Below are 23,431 nucleotides of genomic sequence, written 5' to 3'. Positions count from 1 at the left end.
TGTTGTGTGTTGTGTGTGTTGTGTTGTGTGTTGTGTGTTGTGTGTGGTGTTGTGTTGTGTGTGGTGTTGTGTTGTGTTGTGTGTTGTGTTGTGTGTTGTGTTGTGTTGTGTGTTGTGTGTTGTGTGTTGTGTGTGTTGTGTTGTGTGTTGGGGCGAGGGTGGGGGGTGGTTCGGGCGATTCACTGGGTGAGAGAAGCTCTCAGCTGCCGCTTGCAGGGTGAGTAGAGGCTGGGTGGGGAGCGGCTCGCTGGCTCTCGCCCCATGAGGGTAGACAGGGTTGGGGGAGACAGGGAGACCCCAAGCCTCGCAGCTGAGTGAAGACTAGAGCGCTTTGAAGTTTGCCGGGTGTCGGCGTGACGTGTGAGAGAGGGAGTCATCCCCCTGAAGTGAGTTGCAGGTGGATCTTAGATCCCTCCCTCCCCCCTCCCACACACACACACACACACACACACACCTGGGGCAGGTGAGGCGCACTCGCCCTCCAGCATGTTCCGTCCCGGTCACTCTCTGCCCCGGATCCCGGTCGGGTTATTCTCCCAGCACATCTGCCCCGTCTTCCCCGGCCGGGTCGCCTGCTCTCCGCTGTCGGACCTCTTCCTGCCTCCCGCCCCCATCTTCACCTACGGCTTGTTCCAAACCTGCTCACCTCCCGACCCCTGCAAACAGGCGCTGCTGCTGGCCACACAGGCGGCCGGGCTGGCCGGCCTCACCGACTGCCCGGGTAAGGGGGGCTGTGGGAGGGGGGCGACCGAGAGAAGGTGGGGGAGGAAATACCAGTGTGTGTGAGAGAGAGTGTGTGTGTCAGTGAGAGATAGAGAGAGAGAGAGAGAGAGAGAGAGTGAGAGAGAGAGAGAGAGAGAGGGAGAGAGAGGGGGAGAGAGAGAGAGTGAGTGAGAGAATGAGAGAGAGTGTGAGAGGGAGAGAGAGAGAGAGAGAGAGAGAGTGAGAGAGAGAAAGAGAGAGGGAGAGAGAGGGGGAGAGAGAGAGAGTGAGTGAGAGAATGAGAGAGAGGGGGGGGGAGAGAGAGAGAGGGGGAGAGAGAGAGAGTGAGTGAGAGAATGGGAGGGAGAGAGAGGGAGGGAGAGAGAGAGAGGGTGAGAGAGTGAGAGTGAGTGAGTGAGAGGGAGAGAGAGGGAGGGAGAGAGGGAGTGAGAGAGAGAGAGGTGAGAGAGTGAGAGTGAGTGAGAGGGAGAGAGTGAGTGAGTGAGAGAGTGAGAGGGAGGGAGAGAGAGGGAGGGAGAGAGTGGGAGGGAGAGAATTAGAGAGTGAGAGAGAGAGAGAGTGAGTGAGAGAAAGAGAGTATGTGGAAGAGACTCAGTGTATGTTTTAGAGAGAGAGAGTGCTCCAGAGAGAGTGTAAGACAGGTAATGCTCGACTGTTAGAGATTGCTGGAACGTGGGAGTGTTAGAAAGTATTAGAGTGTGAATATTAAAGAGAGAATGGAAGACGCCTGGGCATTAGAGTGTGTATTAGATGTAAAGGTAGTGTATGCATGTTAGAGGAGCACATGTGTGAGTGTAAAAGAGAGAGAGGAAAACCGAGCGTGAGAGAGAGGGGGGATGTGCCAGTGTTAGAGAGTGAGAGTGATCAACTGTAAGTGGATTTAGGAGCGTTTGAGTGTTAGAAATAAACTGTTAGAGCGCGTGAGAGTTAAAGAATGAGGGAATGGGTGGAAGAGGATTTGGAAGTGTGTGTGTTAGAAAGTGATTGTTGGACTCTGAGTGGGATGGGTGTGCAAGGAGTGTGTGTGGGATAGAGGCAGCATTTGAGAGTTAGAGAGAGGGAGACTGTATGAATGTTATAGGGAGAGAGTAAGGGTGAAGTAGAATATTCTGATTGTGTAAAGCTGATTGGGGGAGGGGGGGTGGTTGTGAAAAAGCCAAGAATTAATGTTTGAGAATGTGGGTGTGAGAGAGAATGTGTGGGAAGATGGGTATGTATTTGTGTGTGTGTTTGTATGGGTTGGAGTGAGGGGGGTGAGGGGGGGGTGAGAGGAGAACTATACAGAAAGGGAAGGAGGCAATACAGCTCCAGTATGGAACAAGTCTACTTAGGAAACTTGCTTCCATAATCCTTGATAGCTTTGGCTACTCTTAACCTGTGAATGTGAGAGTGGTCAGAGTACATGAGCGATGGAAGTGGAGAGAAAACAAGGGAAAAGTAAGCTTCAGATAAAATATGTGTCTAATTAAGCATTTAGGAAGGAACTGCAGATGCTGGTTTACACGGAAGATAGACACAAAATGCTGGAGTAACTCAGCGGGACAGGCGGCATCTCTGGATAGAAGGAATGCCTGATGTTTCGGGTCGAGACCCTTGTTCAGACTGGGCATCCGAAGAAGGGTCTCGACCCGATACGTCAGCCATTCCTTCCATCCAGAGATGCCGCCTGTCCCGCTGAGTTACTCCAGCATTTTGTGTCTAATTAAGTGGTTTGGTCGAGGAGGGCAACAGTAGGTGTTTGTGTTTGAAAGATGGTAGAGCATACGTCTGTGCGCATGTGTGTGAGTGTGTGCATCTGTGTGTGTGAATGTTGGTGAAAATCTGTATGAGAGTGTGTGTGCGTGTGTTTGAAAATTGCGTGTGAGAGTGTGTAAGTGATGTGTGACTGTGCGTATAGTGTGGATGAGAGAGTGTAAGTGTGGGTACGATTGTGTGACCGATTGTGTGACTGTGCGTTTTGTGTGCGAGATAGAGAGAGAGAAAACGTGCAAGCATGCGGGGATGGGTTTTGGACAAGAAGGGAAAAGAGATTGGAAGGTGAGTGAGGCAGATGGAATATGAGAGCAGGTTGGTGACGAGCACACGACAGTGATTGGAAGTGGGAATGTGTGTGTGTGAAAGAGAGGGAATTGTAGAGCAGGGACGTTAAAGGTTCAAGCAACAAAAGAGACATCACAGGCCAATGCCAAAGGGGAAATTGTGGGATGAAGGAACTTATTTTTCAGAGGCTTGAGTAAGCAGCAAGGCCAGTGGTCTCGGGTGTGCGGTGTAGAACTGAAGAGAGAGAGGAACAATGAGATGGAAGGACAAAGAGTGTCGAGAGAGAGAAGGAATAAAGGAGAGAGGAATTGGGAGATATAAAAAGAGGAAATTAAAATAGTGACCAGTGTCAGGGGAAGTAATGAAGTAAGTGGAATGAGTGGAGGGGGAGAGAGCAGAGGGATGTAAACTGTGAGCAGGATGAGGAGAGGGGTGTAATGGCATGTGGAGTGAGCAGGAAGGACAGTGAACAGTCAATAGACAATAGGTGCAGGAGTAGGCCATTCGGCCCTTTGAGCCAGCACCACCATTCAATGTGATCATGGCTGATCATTCTCAATCAGTACCCCGTTCCTGCCTTCTCCCCATACCCCCTGACTGCTATCCTTAAGAGCTCTCTCTAGCTCTCTCCTGAAAGCATTCAGAGAGCTGGCCTCCACTGCCTTCTGAGGCAGAGAATTCCACAGATTTACAACTCTCTGACTGAAAAAGTTTTTCCTCATCTCTGTTCTAAATGGCCTACCCCTTATTCTTAAACTGTGGCCCCTGGTTCTGGACTCCCCCAACATTGGGAACATGTTTCCTGCCTCTAACGTGTCCAACCCCTTAATAATCTTATATGTTTCAATAAGATCACCTCGCATCCTTCTAAATTCCAGTGTATACAGGCCTAGCCGCTCCAGTCTTTCAACATATGACAGTCCCGCCATTACAGGAATTAACCTAGTAAACCTACGTCGCACGCCCTCAATAGCAAGAACATCCTTCCTCAAATTTGGAGACCAAAACTGCACACAGTACTCCAGGTGCGGTCTCACTAGGGCCCTGTACAACTGTAGAAGGACCTCTTTGCTCCTATACTCAACTCCTCTTGTTATGAAGGCCAACATTCCATTGGCTTTCTTCACTGCCTGCTGTATCTGCATGCTTCCTTTCAGTGACTGATGCACTAGGACACCCAGATCTCGTTGAATGTCCCCTTTTCCTAACTTGACACCATTCAGATAATAATCTGCCTTCCTATTCTTACCACCAAAGTGGATAACCTCACACTTATCCACATTAAACTGCATCTGCCATGCATCCGCCCACTCACACAACCTGTCCAAGTCACCCTGCAAACTCATAGCATCTTCCTCACAGTTCACACTGCCACACAGCTTTGTGTCATCTGCAAATTTGCTAATGTTACTTTTAATCCCTTCATCCAAGTCATTAATGTATATTGGAAATAGCTACGGTCCCAGCACCGAGCCTTGCGGTACCCCACTAGTCACTGGCTGCCATTCTGAAAAGGACCCATTTATCAATTGCCAACCAATTTTCTATCCATGTCAGTACCCTACCCCCAATACCATGTGCTCTAATTTTGCCCACTAATCTCCTATGTGGAACCTTGTCGAAGGCTTTCTGAAAGTCAAGGTACATTGCATCCACTGGCTCACCCCTGTCCATTTTCCTAGTCACATCCTCAAAAAATTCCAGAAGATTAGTCAAGCATGATTTCCCCTTTGTAAATCCATGCTGACTCGGAACGATCCTGTTACTGCTATCCAAATGCTCCGCAATTTCGTCTTTTATAATTGACTCCAGCATCTTCCCCACCACTGATGTCAGACTAACTGGTCTATAATTTCCTGTTTTCTCTCTCCCTCCTTTCTTAAAAGATGGGATAACATTAGCTACCCACCAATCCACAGGAACTGATCCTGAATCTATAGAACATTGGAAAATGATCACCAATACGTCTATGATTTCTAGTGCCACCTCCTTAAGTACCCTGGGATGCAGACCATCAAGCCCTGGGGATTTATCAGCCTTCAGTCCCATCAGTCTACCCAACACCATTTCCTGCCTAATGTGAATTGCCTTCAGTTCCTCTGTCACCCTAGGATCTCTGGCCACTAGAACATCTGGGAGATTGTTTGTATCTTCCTTAGTGAAGACAGAACCAAAGTACCAGTTCAACTCGTCTGCCATTTCCTTGTTCCCCGTAATAAATTCCCCTGCTTCTGTCTTCAAGGGACCCACATTTGCCTTAACTATTTTTTTCCTCTTTACATACCTAAAGAAGCTTTTACTATCCTCCTTTATATTATTGGCTAGCTTACCTTCATACCTCATCTTTTCTCTCCGTATTGCCATTTTAGTTATCTTCTGTTGCTCTTTAAAAGAGTGCCAATCCTCTGGCTTCCCGCTCTTCTTTGCTATGTTATACTTATTCTCTTATATTTTTATTTTATCCTTGACTTCCCTTGTCAGCCACGGGTGCCTCTTACTCCCTTTAGAATCTTTCCTCCTCTTTGGGATGAATTGATCCTGCAACTTCTGCATTATTCCCAGGAATACCTGCCATTGCTGTTCCACCATCTTCCCTGCTGGGGTCTCCTTCCAGTCAAATCTGGCCAGCTCCTGCCTCATGCCTCTGTAATCCCCTTTGCTATACTGTAATACTGACACTTCCGAATTTCCCTTCTCCCTCTCAATTTGCAGATTAAAATTTATCATATTGTGATCACTGCCTCCTAATGGCTCTTTTACCTTGAGTTCCCTTATCAAATCAGGTTCATTACACATCAAGGACGAGAACAGGGTGGAGCATAGTGGAAAGTTAGAGGGGTAGTGAGGAGGGTGAGCAGAGGGAAGGGATGGACAGTGAGTGATGAGCAGACATGAGAATGAGTGTGGAGAGAGGGAAGCGACAAGCAATGGGGGAGTGAATAGAGAAGGGAGTGAGGTAAGTGTGAAAGGATTGTGGAAACGGGGGAGTGTGGAGAGAGGGAAGAGGAGAGAGAGGTGAGTGAGGAGAGGTATTGCTGCTGGAATAGCTATTTTTGTCTATTTTTGTCAGGTGTATCAAGATACAGTAGAGTGAAAAACTTTGCTCGCTATCCAATCCAATCATACCATCCATGAGTGCAATCAAACCATACAGAAGTACAACAGTTAGTGCAAAGGCATAAAGAAACAAAGTGCTGAATATCATGTTACAGCTGCAGAGAAAGTGCAGGTAACAAATAATAGCACAAAGGCTGCTTGCGACAAGTGTAAGGAAAAAAAACTGCAGATGTGGTTTAAATCGAAGGTAGACACAAAATGTTGGAGGGTCAGGTAGCATCTCAGGAGAGAAAGAATGGGTGACGTTTCAGGTCGAGACCCTTCTGCAGACTGATGACAGGGGAGTGGGCAGGACAAAGATAGGATGTAGACGGAGACAGGAAGACTAGTAGGAGGACTGGGAAGGGGGAGGGGATAGAGAGGGGAAGCAAGGACTACCTGAAGTGGGAGGTCAATGTTCAAACCGCTGGGGTGTAAAGGTTGGAAGATTGGGGTTACTGTAGACCTTCAGTTCATGAGAGGTCTGTTCAATAGCCTGGTAACAAAGTAGAAAAGGCTGTTCCTGAGTCTGATGGTACGTGCTCTCAAGCTTTTGTATCTTCTGTCGAGGGCAGAGGGAATGGAAGAGTGAGGAGCGAAGGGAGTGCGGGGAGAGGGTGTGAACAGTGAATGAAGAGAACAGAAAGGAAGGCAAAGAGAGGGTTGAACAGGGAGGGAGATACACAGTGTGTGGAGAGAAATGAAAAGGAGTGAATGAAGGGCAGCAAGTGCATTGTAAAAAGAGAGAAGGGAACGAATGGAGAGTTGTGAGTGAGCAGGAATGGGAGTGATTAGTGGGGAGCAGGGAGAGATGGGGTGAGCAGACCGTGCATGCAGCAGAAGGGTGAGTGGGGTGTGTTGAAATGTGGAGGTGGGTGTGAGCAGCAGGGAGTGAATGGCAAGTAGAGCGAGCAGGGAAGAGAGTAAAAAGTGTGTAGAGTGAATAGCAAAGAAGAGAGTCAATGGTGTTGAGAGAGGAACGGAGCAGAGGTGGGATGAATAGAAAGGGGAGTGATCGATGGGAGAGTGATCAGAAGAGGAGTGAGCAGAGGGAGGATTGCCTCGGGGAGGGAGTAAGCAGTGGGAGCACACCAGGAAGTGAATAGAGAGGGTAGCAGAGAGAGTGTGAAAGGAGAGAGCAGAATGGAGCAGGCAGAAAGCGGAGTTAGTGATCTTGAGCAGCACTGGGAGTGAAGAAAGAACAGATTAGGTTTCGCAGAGAGTGAGGAGGAAGAGAATTGACCAAAGTGGGAAGTGATTAGAAAGTGACTTGAACAGAATGAAGACTCAACAGTGGAAATGAGCACTGAGTGAACAAAAAGAGCAGTGAAGGAGGAGGTCAGGGAGCAGGGAAGTGAGTGAACAGAGAGTAACCTGAGTAGAGATTGGAATGAGCAGAAAGGTGGCAATGAGGGAAAAGGGAATGTGGAACGAAGAGGGGTGGGAACAATGTGTTGGCTGAGCAGAGAAGGGGTAAAGAGAGAATGTGTGTGAACGGAGAGGAGTGAATATGGAGTGGAGTGTGCAGTGGGAAGTGCAATGAGAGAGAGAGAGGGGGGGGGGCAGGAAGTGGAGAATGGGAGGAGTGAGCTGGGATGGGAGTGAACTAACTGGAATGAGCAGAGAGGGGAGTGAATGTGGAGGGATTGACCAGAGAGGAGACTGATTAAGGGGCATGTCAGCAGAGAGGGGAGTGAACAGCAAACGGAGTAAACTGTGAGTGAAGTGAGCAAATAGAGAAAAGCAAAATGAGTGAACAGCAAGTGGTGGGGAGTGAATAGAGAGGGAATCACCAGCGAGTGGGGGGTGGGGGGGGGGGGGGGGATGGGGGTGGGGTGGTGGGGGGGGGGATGGGGTGGGGGGTGAGGTTGGGGTGGGGGGAGGGATGGAAGGGAACAGCAAATGGAGTGAGTAAAATGGGGAGTTAACTTCGTGTAGTGAAGAGAGAGGGGAGTCAACAGAGAGGTTAAAGTACTGAAACAAAATGGAAGGTAGGGAGTTAGAGAGGGATGCAGTAAGTGGAGAGAGGACAAAACAGAGGAGAGTGCAGGGCAAATGGCAATTGCAGATTGAACAGAAGTGGGAGAATAGAGTGAAGTGAACAGACAAGAGGGGAGTCAGTGTAAGTGAACTGAGAATAAAGTGAAGAAAGACCAGAATAAACGTATTAGTGGCATGGAATCAGTGCCATAGTAACTCATACAGCACAGAAACAGTCCCTTTGGCCTAGCACGTCCATGACGCCCAAGTTGCCTAACCAAGCTAGTCCCATTTGACCACACCTGGTCCATCTCCCTCCAAAGCTTTCCTACCCCGTACTTGACCGAGTTTCTTTTAAATGTCACAAATGTATTTGTCTCTACCATTTTCTTAGGCAGCTCATTTCATATACCCATCACTCTATGTGTGATTAAGTTGCTCCTTGGGTCCTTTTAAGCCTTTCCCTTCTCACTTTACACCTGTGGCCTGTAGTTCTGTGACTCCCCAGCCCTGAGAGGAAGACTGTGGCTGTTCACCTTATCTCTGCCCATAGTGATTTTACTAATCTCTATCAGGTCACCCTCAGCCTCTTATGGTCCAGGCGAAAAAAAAGACCCAGCCTCTCCCTGTAGCTCAAACCCTCCAGACTTGGTGACATCCTTGTAAATGTGTTTTGCACCCTTTCCAGTTTAGCGATGTCCTTCTTGTGACAGGGTGACTATAACAGTACAATTACTCCATATGTGGCCCGGACCATGCCTTCTCTAACTATGGGTGGGATGAACAGAGAAGGGGGATGAACAGTATGAAGGAGGTTAGAGGGAAAGTTGAGTGGGTGAAGTGATCGGAGAGGAAAGGAACCATGTGGGATGACTGGGGTGGGTGAATAGAAAGATGGTGGACAGAATGAGGAGTGACAGAGCACGGAACAAAGAGTGTGAAGAAAACAAAATGAAAGCGAGTTTAGTGCACATTAGTGTGTACAGAGTGGAGGGAACAGAAATGGAGGAAAGGGATGGTGAGGTCATTATGTCAAAAAGGATGTAGTAAGTTGAGAGTGAGGAGATTGGAGTGAATAGAGGGTGGAGTGATGCGAACAGAAAAGAGAGTAAATAGAAAGGTGGCAGGGCAGAAAAGGTACGTATCAAGTGCATCATGACCAAAACAGGTTGCGTGGGAGGGGAATGATGAGACATTGGAGAGAACAGAGATTGGAGGGAACACAGAGAGAAGTTTGCAGAGAGAAAAGACAACAGAGAATTAATTCAATAGAGAACATTGTGGGCAGAAAGAGAGTGAGAGGGTTGGGTGCAGAGAAAGGCAATGGCAGGAGGGTGGAATGGTGGGAGTCATGTGAAAATAGAGTGGAATAATCAGAGGGTGGATAGAGTGCCGAGTGTTACAGAGAGTGGAATGAAAAAGGGAGTAAACATACAGAGTAATGAACAGAAAGTGGAGCAAACAGTGTAGGGTGAGGATGAGCAGGCTGGAGTAAACAGAGAGAAGAGTGAACAAAGAGAGTTACTGCATAAAGAAAGGAATAAAAGAGAGGCCGTGAAACTGGAGTGACAAAAGCAGAGCAGAGTGAAGAGAGAATGAATAGAGAGTAGAGTGTAAGAAAATAACTGCAGATGCTGGTACAAATCGATTTATTCACAAAATGCTGGAGTAACTCAGCAGGTCAGGCAGCATCTCGGGAGAGAAGGAATGGGTGACGTTTCGGGTCGAGACCCTTCTTCAGACTGAAGAAGGGTCTGAAGAAGGGTCTCGACCCGAAACGTCACCCATTCCTTCTCTCCCGAGATACTGCCTGACCTGCTGAGTTACTCCAGCATTTTGTGAATAAATCAGAGAGTAGAGTGTTATGGATTTGAGAGAATGGAGAGTAGAGTGAGCAGATGGAAGGTTTTTCGAGTGAGAGGTGGAGTAGGCAGAGTGGGCTCTGAGCAGTGAAGGGTCTGGGCAGAAAGGGAGGACAGATCGTGGATTGAATAGACAGGGGAATGAACAGAAAGTGTGCGAATGAAGAGTAAGAAAAGTGGAGAATGGATATTTTGGGGAGACTTCGTGTATCGGCTGTTGACACCAGTTCTGGAGCTTTATGGACGAGGTGCCCAGGAATTATATTAGGAGTGAAAGTTATGAGAACTAGTGACTCATTCCCTGTGAGCTACTTTCTGCTAATGACTACTGATAGCATTTTGTACCATTTCAAATCCATTTCCATAATGTTTCAGGTCGACAACTTTTCATTAGAATGTTATATCCTGCCTGATGTTTTATTCTCTTGCCTTCAATGGGAAATAAAATGGGGCAGGTAATAAATGGGCTTTCCATTTGCAGTCGTATGTTGTACATTACAGCCAAATAAATACTTGCTGTGTGGGTTTAGCAGTGCACAATCATTTCTCGGCGCGTGTTCTTTCATATTTTACTTCATGTTCTCTCTTTCTATTCATATGGTTTTTCTGATCTGCACTTCATTTCCTGCCTCGTCAGTTTTCTATTTAAATATTTGTTACATATATTTTATTTGTTTTTTTCAGATGCATTTTCACTCTAGACTATATTGTCTTTCATTACATGTTTTGTATAATCTGTAATTATGGTGAGCTAATACCCATTTTTTGAGAAAAACACTATTTTATGCAAATGGTTTTGCCTCTTTTCTCATTTGCTGTTTATCTTATCTCTGCAAGTTACATTTTATTAATTTTTTTTCTTTAAAAATAGTTTCCAGTCCTTTTCATACTTGATCAATTTAATGTTTGGTGAAAATTATCTTAAGAGTGCTTTTATTTTTTGCTTGAAATCACTAGGTCAGGCAGCATCTGTGAAGAATGAAACATAGATAAACATGTTGTAATGACAATACTTCTCATACTTCTCAGGTGCTCTGATCTGAAACATTAACACTGTTTCTTTCTCAACAGGCCTAATGTGGTTTCAGCATTTTTTGCTTTTTGTCAGATTTCCAGCATCATTTATGTCTTGCAGTGTGCCGACATCTGTGTGATGTTTATCTGATGCCTCATATATTTCCTTCATCGTGTTTACTTCTTGCAATGTTCATTCAGTCTACTACAAGTTTTATTGAATGCATCATCCTTTATCTGCCTGTAATATATTTCTCCCCTTGTGTATTTTATGTCCTTCTATCTCTTCACTTCACTTTAGATTTTATTTATTGCTCTGCCAGTTTATTTCTTGCACAGAACATATTATGTTCCATGTAGCCTGCATACCATATTTTTATTTATTATTTTGTGTGGTTGACTTTATTCTCCTCTTTATCAGTTTTATTTTAATTTGACCATTGTGTTGTAACTAATTTATACGTTACTTGAGTTTGCTATTTTATCACATTTTATGTTCCTTATTTTTTACATTTTATGTTATTGTTTGTCGGACATTATATGGCTGTGTATGAAATGTATTTTGTATTTTGATCATTCCATTTTAATGTTTTTTTTTCCTTTTGCATTTAATGTGTGTTTTCATAATTTAATGCTCTAATCCCTTTGTTCTTTTTATGTTCTATACGTTTATTTGTTCTGTATTTTTTCGTTTTATCTTTTAGTTGTAACATACAGTATGTTTTAGAACATAGAATGTAGAACACTACAGCACTAGAACAAGCCATTTGGTCCACAATGTCCATGCCAAACGTAATGCAAAGATCCGCTCTTATCTGCCTGCACATAATCCATATTCTTCCATTCCCAGCATATCCTTACACCTAGCCAGAAATTCTCTTAAATGCCACTATTGCATCTACCTCAACCACCATCACCAGCAACACAATCCAGGCACTCACCATCTTCCCTGTAAAAAAACATGCCCCACATATCTCCATTAAACTTTGTCCCACTTGCCATTAAGTTATCGCCACTAGTATTTTATTTATCCATCCTGGTAAAAAGGTTCTGCCTGCTTACCCGATCTATATCTTTTCAAGATTTTATATACTTCTAACCTCTGACGTTCCAGGGAAAACAATCCAAGTCTGTCAAACCTTTCCCTGTAGCTAATACCAACTAATCCAGGCATCATTCACCATCTCCAAATCTTCCGCATCCTCCCTGTAATGGGGTGACCAGAATTGTACGCAATACTCCAAATGAGACCCAACCAAAGTCCTGTAAACCTGCATCATGACTTCCTGACACTTATGGGGGACTTTATCAAGTGTCTTACTAAAATCCAGGTAGACTATAGCCACTGCCTTACCCTCATCGATCATCTTTGTCACTTCCTCAAAACACTCGGTCAAGTTAGTCAGACATGTTCTGCCATGCACAAAGCCATACTGACTGTCCATAATCAACCTATTCTCTTCCAAATGAGAGCAAATCCTATCCTGAAGAATCCTCTCCAATAGCTTCCCTTCCATTGTTATAGAGCTCACCGTCCTATAATTCCTTGATTTTCTCCACTTCCATTTCTTAAAGAAAAGAACAACATGTTCCCATGTTCATAAAAAACATGGACTGTGTTCCAGTCCTCAGGGACCTTGCCTGTGGCCAGAGAAAATGCAAAGATCTTCATCCTGCGATCCCTCTCTCGATAACCTGGGATAAATCCCATTATGCCTGCGGATTTATCCACCTGAATCTCAAACTGCCTTTGTATGTTAGTATTCTCCACTCTGAACCCACAGTCCTCCATGTCCTTCTCCTTGGTCAAAACAGATGTAAAGTATTCGTTTAGTACCTGGCCGACAGACTCCAAGCACAAATTCTATTCATTATTCTTGAGCAGTCCTTACCCTGTTTTACCCTGGTCTAAAACACTTTGGGATTTTCTTTCATTCTACTGCCGAAAGTCATTTTGTGGCCTCCTTTGGGTCTTCTAATTGCCCAATTTGAGTTATTTTTATATTCCTCAAAGGTCCTGGGTGGTTCCTTCCTCTTAAAATCTTGCATGCACCTCCTTTTACTTTTGCCTAAAATGTACAATTCCTTTGGTCATCCAAAGTTCCTTTACTTTGTTGTCTTTATCCCTCCTCTTCATTGGAACATGCCGGTTCTGAACTTCGATCAACTGTCAGGACTCCCACATGTCAGGAGTTGAATTTACACAACAACAACAACAACTTCTCCCAGTGTATACTCTTGAGATCCTGTCTAAGAATGTTGTAGTTTGCCTTGCTCCAATTTAGTACCTTACCGCAAGGTCCAGCCTTTTCTCAATTCAAAACATATTTTTACGTATTGATATTGTATTTTTTGCTCTGCTCTGTATTTTATTTATATTTTATCCGCTGTATTTGTCTTGTTTTCTGAATTACTTTTGATCTGTGTGTTTGCTGCATTTTTACTCTTATCTCTAATGTTGAAGCTACTTTTGAGAATCCATGAAAATGCAGATCCTAGAAACGTGAGATTAAAATCATAAAATTCTAAAAACACTCGGCATCTGCGGAGAAAATACAAAGTTAACACTGCAAGTCTGAGGCCCTTTGTCAGAAGTGGAAAAAGAAAGAAAACAAGTTAGTTTTCGGTTGCTGAGAAGAAGGGGGAGGAATGAATAGGACAAAGGGAATATCTGATGAGATTGTATATGTCTAGCATTTAGAGGCAAATTATGCCTCTTTGTCAGTGTTGCGTGTTGTAGTTAGCAAGGCTAGGGGTCAAACCAAGCAGGTCAGACTGCACTAATGAGTGAGACTACAAAGCCAACATCATAAATGTGGAGAATTCAGTCTTGAGGATGGAAGATTGCAAAGTTCCTTGATGAACGATGAGGTGTTGTTCCACAAGCCTGGGGTGGATCCAGTTGTAACAGTGCAGAAGGTCACAGACAGGCTGGTCTGAGTGGTATTGGGATAGAGAATTAAAGAATTAAAGTGGCAGGAAGAGGATGTTTAAGGTTGGCCTTGAAGATTGAATGCAGTTGTTCCACGAAAAGATTATCCAATCTGTGTTTGGTATGTCTAAGATAGAGGAGACCACATTTTGAACAACAAATGCTGTGTACCAGATTGCAAGTGAATCCCTGCTTCGCATGCAAGGACTGTTTAGGGCCCTAGATGGTGTAAGGGGAAGAGGTGAAAGGACATCTCCTGTGGTTACATGGGAAAGTTCCGTAAGACAGGAAGTGTTTGATGGCGACTGAAGTTCAGACCAGCAAGTTGTGAACAGAAAATCCCCTTCAAAATGCTGATGGGGTGGGATTGTGGGTGTGTCATTTCTCTCTGGTGGTGGAATTTTGGACAGATATATGGACAGGAAATGTTTAGAAGGATATGGGCCAATTGCAAACAAAAGGGACTAGCCCAGAACTTGTTTAGCGCGGGCAAGGTGGGCCGATAGGCGTGTTTCCACGCTATATAACTCTATGACTCGATGATGGAAATTGTGAAGGAGATGATTCATTATCTGTTTTAAATTTCATACATTGATATGCTTTATGCATCATTTGCTGCCCTGCCCTATCACTGGGCTTTAGGTTGTAATAATTTCCTGTTAACGTGGTTTACTTGGCTGGGTGCTTTATATTTTAATTTAGTTCTGTGTTATCTGTTTATATTTTGCTGATCATTCTGTATACTTTGCAATTTGCCAGTCTAATTTAGTTCATTTTTTTCTGTCTTTTTATTTGTTTGTCTTTTATCTGTTTGAGGTTATTTTTAAAATCTGTTAAATTTATTGTTCATTATTTCAAATGTATTTCCTCGTGTGTACATCCACTCCATATTGATTTCACAATTTGTGTTTTATTTAATTTCTTGGTCTAATTGTTTGATCATTTTATGTGTTATTAATGTTTGTGTTGTAACTGTTTTATATTTTAATTGTTATTCTTTTATGTGATTAATATTTCACATCTTTAATATTTGGCATTTTGTTGTTTCATTTATCTGTATGTTTCATAATTTGTTTTTGGTGAAGATTGGTCAGATGTTAACTTGTTTAACAGGTATAGCTGTTTTACATTGAACTTGATTTGTTTTATACACTTCACAATTATTTATATTTATTTCCATGTTTACTGTAGTTGTTTTATTTGATTAATATATATATTTTTTAATTTGCATCCTTTCCTTGTGGAAAGTGTAATTCTGACAGGTTTATATTTAACAAGAAGATAAGGAGAGTGTTAAGGCTAGCACATTTATCTACTTATTATCTCACGACAATAATGGAGGAGGCTATTCTGTCCATCGGTTTCATGCTAGCACCCAGTGAACAATCCCATTAGTCCATTTTCCCCTCCACCTATTTCCTTGCACCCCTGCCAATTACTTGCTCTCACACCTGGCCATCAATTCCCCTCTAATTCTTTTTGTCATTAGCCTTTACTGAGGGTATAAGAAAATAACTGCAGATGCTGGTACAAATCGAAGGTATTTATTCACAAAATGCTGGAGTAACTCAGCAGGTCAGGCAGCATCTCGGGAGAGAAGGAATGGGTGACGTTTCGGGTCGAGACCCTTCTTCAGACTGATGTCAGGGGGGCGGGACAAAGGAAGGGTATAGGTGGAGACGGGAAGATTGAGGGAGATCTGGGAAGGAGGAGGGGAAGAGAAGGACAGAGGAACTATCTAAAGTTGGAGAAGTCAATGTTCATACCACTGGGCTGCAAGCTGCCCAGGCGAAATATGAGGTGCTGTTCCTCCAATTTCCGGTGGGCCTCACTATGGCACTGGAGGAGGCCCATGACAGAAAGGTCTTTACTGAGCCTTTACTGAGGGGTAATTTACTTATTTCCCTGTAAACTATTCTCCGTCACTTGCCAATCATCTCCCACCTAACCACGGGTTAATTTAGTCAGGATCGAACCATGTCTCTGGCACTGTGTGGCAGCAACTCTACCACTGAGCCACTGTGCCGCCCTGAATTTAACCCAATAAACTCTAATGTAGCTTTTGACAAAGACCACGATAACAGACAGGTTAGAAAAGAAAAAGTTCATTAGTTTCAAGAAAAATGGTAAATTGGATCTAAAATTGGGTTTGTAGCAGAAAACTAGTAGAGTACCGGAATTAGTGATTAAAACATGGAAACGGGCTGGTGGGTTCAGTGTATAAATCCCTTGCTTAATGTTGGATATGTCAGTGATTTTAACTGACGTGGAGTGCTTGTGATTAACAAGTTTGCTATTGACACCTAAATGAATGAGGTCAGTGTGTTAAATAGCAAGGGAAAAGATGTGGACTGATAAGGAGCTCCATCCGTAGAAGAGTGAATAAATGTACTTGAGAAGATGGGAGTCAAATAGTTCATGGTACGAATGCTTCAGTGAGGATTGTCAGAGGTGCTGCCTTTGATGTTAAACCATGTCCATGTCCAAAACATTCCAAAGGCAACATTTGAAAAGCCCCTGGTGTCTGCAAGCTCATTGATGGCTACACCAGCAGAGGCACTGACAATAAACTTGGCTTTTCATGGAATGTCTGCTACGTGGAACATGCTTCTGGGCTTTAGACGGATTGTAATAATACATCTGCTCAGCCTGAGGGCGCGTACAGAAAACTTTTTCTGCATCTTCTTGTGCAGATGAGTCGAAGCCGGTGAAACAGCGACGGGCAAGGGCTAACTACAGCAGCTGGCAGCTGGAGGAGCTGGAGAAGGCGTTCAAGGCAACTCAGTATCCAGACATCTTCATGCGAGAGGCCCTGGCACTCAGGCTGGACCTGATTGAGGCCAGAGTACAGGTACAGTCAGTACAGATGTTCAGCAACACTGCATGTGTTTGGGTGTCTGTGTGTTGGATATATGGATGTATGTATAAACTGTGTATGTGAGTTATATATGTGGGCTAGAATTATGTATACCATGTATGTGCATTGTACATGGACTGAGGGTATGGGTTTGTGTGCAATGTATGTTTATTATGAGTGGATGCATGTGTTATGTGTGAATGTTACGTGTGTTTATGCATCAATGCATTGCACATGTATGTGAGTTGCATGTTTGCAGTGTGCATATATGTTTGCAATTATTTGTATTGTGTGTATGTCCGATTTTTCTCTATAGGACATGGACGCTGCCTGACCTTCCAAGTACTTCCAAAATTCTCTATATTTACTTCAGATTTGTTCTTTTGACCACTCTTACTTTTGCTAATATCTCCCAGTCTACTTTAATATATCATGGTAGCTTTCTCCAGTGTTTATTTGTCGACAGGAAGGTGCCAAAATGTACATTACTGTCGGTATCTGTGGCAGATCGTCATTCTATAAGCTGCTTAAGCTGTTGAAGGGCCTAACCATATAAATAATAAACATTATTTTTTTAAACTTCAGTAATCTTTTTCAAAATAGTAAAAAAAATTAAAAAACGTGAAAATCTAATTTTTTAACTTTTTAGAGATGCTGGTGCAAAGTATACTCATCTTCTTTCTCTCTCTCTCTCTTCATCAATTTCATTGTCTTCTTTTGTTTTATGGATGTCATTAAACTGGAAAGGATGCAGAAAAGATTTGCATGGTTATATCCGGGACTGGAAGGCTTGGGTTATAGGGAGAGACTGAGTAGGTTGGAACAACTTTCCTTGGAGTGCAAGAGGATGAAGGGTGTCTACGCAGAAGTCTATAAAATCATCAGGGGCATGAACAAGATGAATGGTCTCAATCTTTTTTTTTCCCAGGGCAGTGGGATTTTGAGTGGGATTTAGGATGAGAGGGTAAAGATGTAAAAGTGACCCGGTGGGAACCTGCAGCAATTCGTAGAAGTGGACACAATTACAGTGTTTAAAAGACAGTTGGATGGGTACATGGATAGAAAATGTTTGGAGGCTTATGGGCCAGTCGCTTGGATAGACAACTTGTTTGGCCTGGACAAGTTGGGCCAGATGCTGTTCCATGCTATAGGACTCTGATGCGATACTAATTTACTAAGCAAGACAATAGTAATCTTTTGGAAACATTGGCCTTTTGAATCCAGGACTAAATATTTCCAGTTAGGTGGATGCAACATCTTCTCTGTGAAATCTTTATCCCTCAATGGAATGTTAGGAATAATAAATTATTTCTTTAAATGTTAACCTATTAATTTCACTATTTGCTTCATAATTGACTTGGCTTCAATTTGAAACTAACGTTAGGGTTTGTCACATTACTTCCAAACTCATAAATGTGAAAGGTTACCAGATTATGATCACTATTTCATCAGAGTGTCCTTTGTTTCAACATTATTAATTGACCCTCTATATTTACACAAAACTTGTTTCCGAGCGAGTTCCTTAAACATTGCTCAAAATTAAAGTTCCCCATTATTATTGCACACTACATGTTACACATTGTCGGCTTATATTCTGTCCAATGCTCCTTCACTATTTTGGTGTTCATAAACCATACCCATCAGTGTTTTTGTTAAATTGTAGACCTAAGCCTTCTGATTTGAAATCCTGATTTCGAGTTAAGATCCTTGCTGCTTACTGCATCGTTAATGAAACATTTGTTGGACCACAACTAGTCTTTTGCATCATTTCTGGTCACCATAATTTTAGAAACGATGTGCAAATCCTGGAGAAAGAATAGGAAGGATTTATGAGGAAGGTTTTAAGGGACATCTCTTTGTTAAGAGAACTCTATCCAGGACAAGCCATTCACCCACTATCCTAAAAATTCATTCTCGCCGTCACTGCAACATGCTTGCAAATCTGTAAAATGCACTCAATCAGAACCTCATAAACCCATGAATTTCTACCACCAGGAAGGATAAAGACAGCAGAGCTTGGAATGTCACCACCTACAGGTTGCCCACTGAGTCGCACAACACCCTGACTGGAAGCATATCACAGACCATCTTTGTTGGGTATAAATCTTCGATCACCCTCCCCAAATGCACTGTGAGTGGCATGTGGATACAGCTAGTAGAGCTACACCTCACAGCTCCTGAGATCCAAGTTCAATCCTGACCTCGGCTGCTGCTCACATTCTCCCTGGGCTCACGTGAGTTTCTCCAGGTGCTCCAGTTTCTTCCCACATCCCAAAGACATGAAGGTTGGTAGGTTAACTGGCCACTGTAAATTTCCCTAGTGTGTAGGTGAGTGAATCAGTGCAGAGTTGCTGGGACTGTGAGAGAAAATAAGTTACAGGGAGATAAGTGATGGAATGGGACTGATGGGCTTGCTCTGAGAGCTGGCACAGACTCAATGGGTTAAATGGCCTACCTTTGTCATAAAGACAATGGGGAAAACTGACAGCTAGAAGAGAGAAAAAAGGAAAAGAAAAATGAATAGCCATATCTGTAGAAAGAGGGAGAAAACATGAATACCCCTGCCCTTTGAACAATGGTGGTCCTAAAATAAATATTATGCAGGGCATAGGAGGCTGCTCCTCTTTGAAGTACAGGTGGTGCTATTCTAGATCCACTTGACTAGGCAGGTAGGGTCTCAATTTAACTTCACACCTGCAGGCCCATGCCTCCAACAGTACAGTGCTCTATTATGGCCATTAAGTACAAAGTGAAGTGTTCATTCCATACATCTCCTTTCCTTCATGTTGCAGCTTTATAAAACTTTGGCTAATAGGAAGGATGTGGACGCTTTGGAACTGGTGCAGAAGACGTTTATCAGCATGCTGCCTGGATTAGATTTTAGCGAAAAGGAACGGTTGGGCAAACTTGGATTGTTTGGAGCATTAGAGGGTGAGGGGAGACCTGGTAGAAGTAAAGGACGTTATGAGGCATAGATTGGGTAGATAGTGCATTTTCCCCAACTACTAGAGGGCATAGCTTTACGGTGAGAGGAGAAAGTTTAAAGGAGATGCATGGGGACATTTCTTTACACTGAGAGTGATAGGTGCCTGGAACATGCTACCAAGGGTGGTAATGGAAGCATCCACGATAGTGACGTTTAAAAGGCTTTTAGATAAGCCCATGAATATGAAAGGAATGGAGAAATATGATCTGGCAGATGAGATCGGTTTAACTTGGCATGATGTTTGGCACAGACATCGTGGACTGAAGAACCTGTTCTGCACTGTTTCATGTTCGTACTTAACTAAGTGATGAGACATCTGACTGAGGGGTTTATTCTGCAGGTTTGGTTTCAGAATCGCAGGGCCAAGATGAGGAGGCAGCTGAAGGTCCAGGACCGGCCCTCAGAGAGGAGCAGAGCCCACGAGGCCAGCCACGGACCAGAGGAGGAGAAATGTGACCCTCTGAGTGCCAACGTGGTCGGCGACAAGACGGAGAAGGCCACCTTCCCTTGGGCCGGATCCCACCTACACCAAGGGGAACACCTGGTCGCTCCCCCTTTCCAAGCAGTGGTCCAGGGAACCAGAGACAATTCTAGCCCCAGCCCCAGTCCGGAGGAGATCCGCAGTTGCAGCATTGCCGCTCTCCGAGCAAAGGCCAGGGAGCACGAGGCCGAGATACACAATGGGGCTGCAACCTTGCTCCCTGTCTCCAAGTGCTCTTCCCCAGAGACCCTGGAAACCACTGACGAGGCGAGCGACAGTGGTTTGTAACTGAGCGAACAGATCACTAAAGCACCCAGCACTGGTGTTAGACACTGGTCACACTGTGCACATTCCCCGAGGGGGATTGTGCAATGGATGGACACAGAGAGGCCCTATCATGCACAGAAAGTCCAACACGTGCAGAAAATGTACAATCCAGCAAGGCTCTGTAACAGAAAGTGGCAGACTGTAATACACCAAGGGACTGAGAGGACATTAGCTCACAAGAGGGCTGCATAAAACACAGAGAGAGCAAGAGATGTCTGTCTCAACTCCACACCACTTGAGTAATGCACTGGAGCTCCCCAGGGCTGGGTGTGGATGGCAGATTTCCTCCGTAACAGGACTTTAATCAACTACTTGTGGTTTAATCGGACAACTTCATGACCTCTCCTGCTGATATCAGAAGTGGGTACAGCAGATATTCATTGCAAGCAGTGGCTATATTCGATAGATATGGAACGGTACACGTGTTATGACAGACAATGATTTTGTGGAAAGAATCCAACACAATGTACGTAGAAGCGCACATTAGGCTCAAAGAAACTGTGGTGACGTGTTAAAGGCAGGAGGAGCTCATTTATGTGGAAACCAATCTCCACCTCCCAGCAGACTAATTCATTCTGAGGGAACAGCACCATCTAATGGACCCTACACATTGGCTCCCAGGTCTCCCTGTTTAACAATTCCTTTAATGCTTTTAAAATAGTTTAAATTGCAAAGCAGGAGCACGTCATTCAGCCTCTCAGTGCAGTTTCAGTGATCTTCACTTTCTCTCTCTCTCTCTTCCCCTCCCCCCCCTGTCTGTCTGTCCCTCTCTCCCTCTCCTCTCTCGCATTGACTTTCGTGCCTGTACTCAATATCTCATTCCAGATATGTCTGTTAATCTTGAAGGCCCCAATGGACCGTTGCCAGAATCCAAAGACTTTTGGAACAGAGAACTCTTGGTTTCATGTACAATAAAGTATTTTCTGAACTTATTCGTGAAGGGTGTAGGTTTAATTTCAACACAAATGGAATCTTCTGTATTTCTCCCCAAACTCCTTACATCCCAAGTAATAGTGACATTGAATTCACTGAACAAGCCAGCAAGTATTCGTGGAGACAGAAACAGAGTCAAGAGTGGCAAACCCTAAAAGCTGACTGTTTCTCTTTCGCAAATGCTGCCTGACCTGCTGAGTTTTTCCAGTGTTTTCTGTTTTTGTTTCTGATTTCCAGCATCTGCAGTATTTTGGATTTCACTTGATGTGTTGGGTCGCTGAACTTGCATCCCTATTCATTGACCCAAACTGTTCTTCCTGTTGAGACACAGGTAACCACGGCTGCTGGCTTACAAAAGAAAACAACCAACAAAGTGCTGAAGTAGCTCAGCAGGTCAGGGAGCATCTCTGGAGAACATGGGAAGGTGATATTTCAGGTTGAGACCCTTCTTCAGACTGATTGTCGTAGGTGGTAGAAAGCTGTAAAAGAGGTGGGGGTGCCTCCTTCATGTTGGTGAGATCAGGCGTAGACCAGGCAACACTCGCACCTGGTCCACCATGGCCTGTTGGATCTCTTGCTTGCTAAACATGTTGACTCCCCTTCCCATTCCCATATGGGTTTTTCTGGCCTGGGCCAGAAGTGAGGTTACATGCAAACACGCCCCCCTCACCCTAAACCTATGTCCTCTACTTTTTGATTCCCCTACACAGGGTGAAAGACTTTGGGCATTCACTTATCTATTTTCCCTCATGATTTAATACACCTCTACAAGATTACCCCTCAACCTCCTGTACTCCAAGGAATAAAGCTTGGCCAACTTCTCTCTTTAGCTCTGCCCCTCACGTCCTGGAAACATCTCATAAATCCTCTCTGCACTCTCTCCAACAATGAAATCCTTCCCACGGCAGGATGACCAAAACTGAACACAGTACTCCAAATGTGGCCTTGCCAATATCTTGTACAGCTGTAGCATAACATCCCAACTTCTATACTCAGTACCCTGACTGTTGAAGGCCAATGTACCGATAGTCTTCACCCTATCTGACTGTGGCACCAGCTTCAGGGAACAATATACCTGTACGCCTAGATCCCTCTGCTCTACAACATTCCCCATGGCCCTACCATTCAATGTGAGGGTTCCATAAAGCAACACTTCACGCTCATCTGCATTAAACTCCATTAGCCATTCCTCAGTCCACTCGCTCTGCTGATCAAGAGCCTGTTGTAATTTTTGATAACCATCTTGACTGTCTACGATACCACCTATTTTAGTGCCATCTGCAAACTTACTAAACGGGTCTTACACATTCTCATCCAAATCATTAATATAAATCACAAACGGCAATGGGCTCAGCACCGATCCCTCAGACACATCACTCTCACAGGCTTTCAGTCCGAAAAAAATCCTTCCACCACCGCCCTCTGCTTCCTTCCATGAAGCCAATTCTGTATCCAGTTAGATAGTTCTCCCTGGATCCCATGCAATCTAACCTTCCAGAGAAGCCTACCACACGGAAACCTACCAAAGACCTTTGCTGAAGCCCATATAGACAACGTCTATGTATTTGCCCTTGTCAACCTTTTTGGTTATTTCATCAAAAAACTCAATCGAGTTCATAGGACATGGTCTCCCATGTACAAAACCATGCAGTCTATCCCTAATCAGTCCCTGTCTATCCAAATGCATACATATCTTATCCCGCAGAATCCTCACTAATAACTTACCTATAACAGATGTTAGGCTCACTGGTCTATTGTTCCCATGCTTTTCTTTTAGACTTTAGAGATACAGCATGGAAACAGGCCCTTCAACCCACCGACAATAACCCGGCACAGTAACACTATCCTACACACTTGGGACAATTTACCATTAACAGTACTCCATTTTCCTACATACCTGTGCATCTTTGGAGTGCGGTAGGAAACTGGGGCACCCGGAGAAAACCCACGCAGTCACTGGGAGAACGTACAAACTCCGTACAGACAGCACCCGTAGTCAGGTTCTAAACAAGGTCTCGGGCCCAGCAAGGCAGCAACTCTACCGCTGTGCCATGGTGCTTTCCTTGCAGCCTTTCTTAAATAGAGGCACAACATTCGTAACTCTCCGGTCATCCAGCACATTACCCGAGTCTAACGAAGATTCATGCATCTCAGGCAGGTCTCGCAATTCCCTCTCTAGCTTCCTCGGATATATCTGATC

General features: G+C 44.3%; 1 protein-coding gene across 1 annotated transcript; it reads left to right on the top strand.

Moving 5' to 3' along the window:
• Window positions 1-486: 486 nt before the first annotated feature.
• LOC144604182 (ALX homeobox protein 1) lies at window positions 487-20,259 on the top strand. Its single transcript, XM_078418386.1, has 3 exons — window positions 487-721; window positions 16,341-16,498; window positions 19,831-20,259. Exons 1-3 carry the CDS (start codon window positions 487-489, stop codon window positions 20,257-20,259), a joined length of 822 nt encoding a protein of 273 aa, XP_078274512.1.
• The last annotated feature ends 3,172 nt before the right edge of the window (window positions 20,260-23,431 follow it).

The sequence above is a fragment of the Rhinoraja longicauda genome, chromosome 21 (assembly GCF_053455715.1).
Source record: "Rhinoraja longicauda isolate Sanriku21f chromosome 21, sRhiLon1.1, whole genome shotgun sequence".
In the NCBI taxonomy this organism is placed as follows: domain Eukaryota; kingdom Metazoa; phylum Chordata; class Chondrichthyes; order Rajiformes; family Arhynchobatidae; genus Rhinoraja; species Rhinoraja longicauda.
The sequence above is the reverse complement of the archived record's forward strand: the minus strand, read 5'-3'. Positions and strand labels throughout refer to the sequence as shown.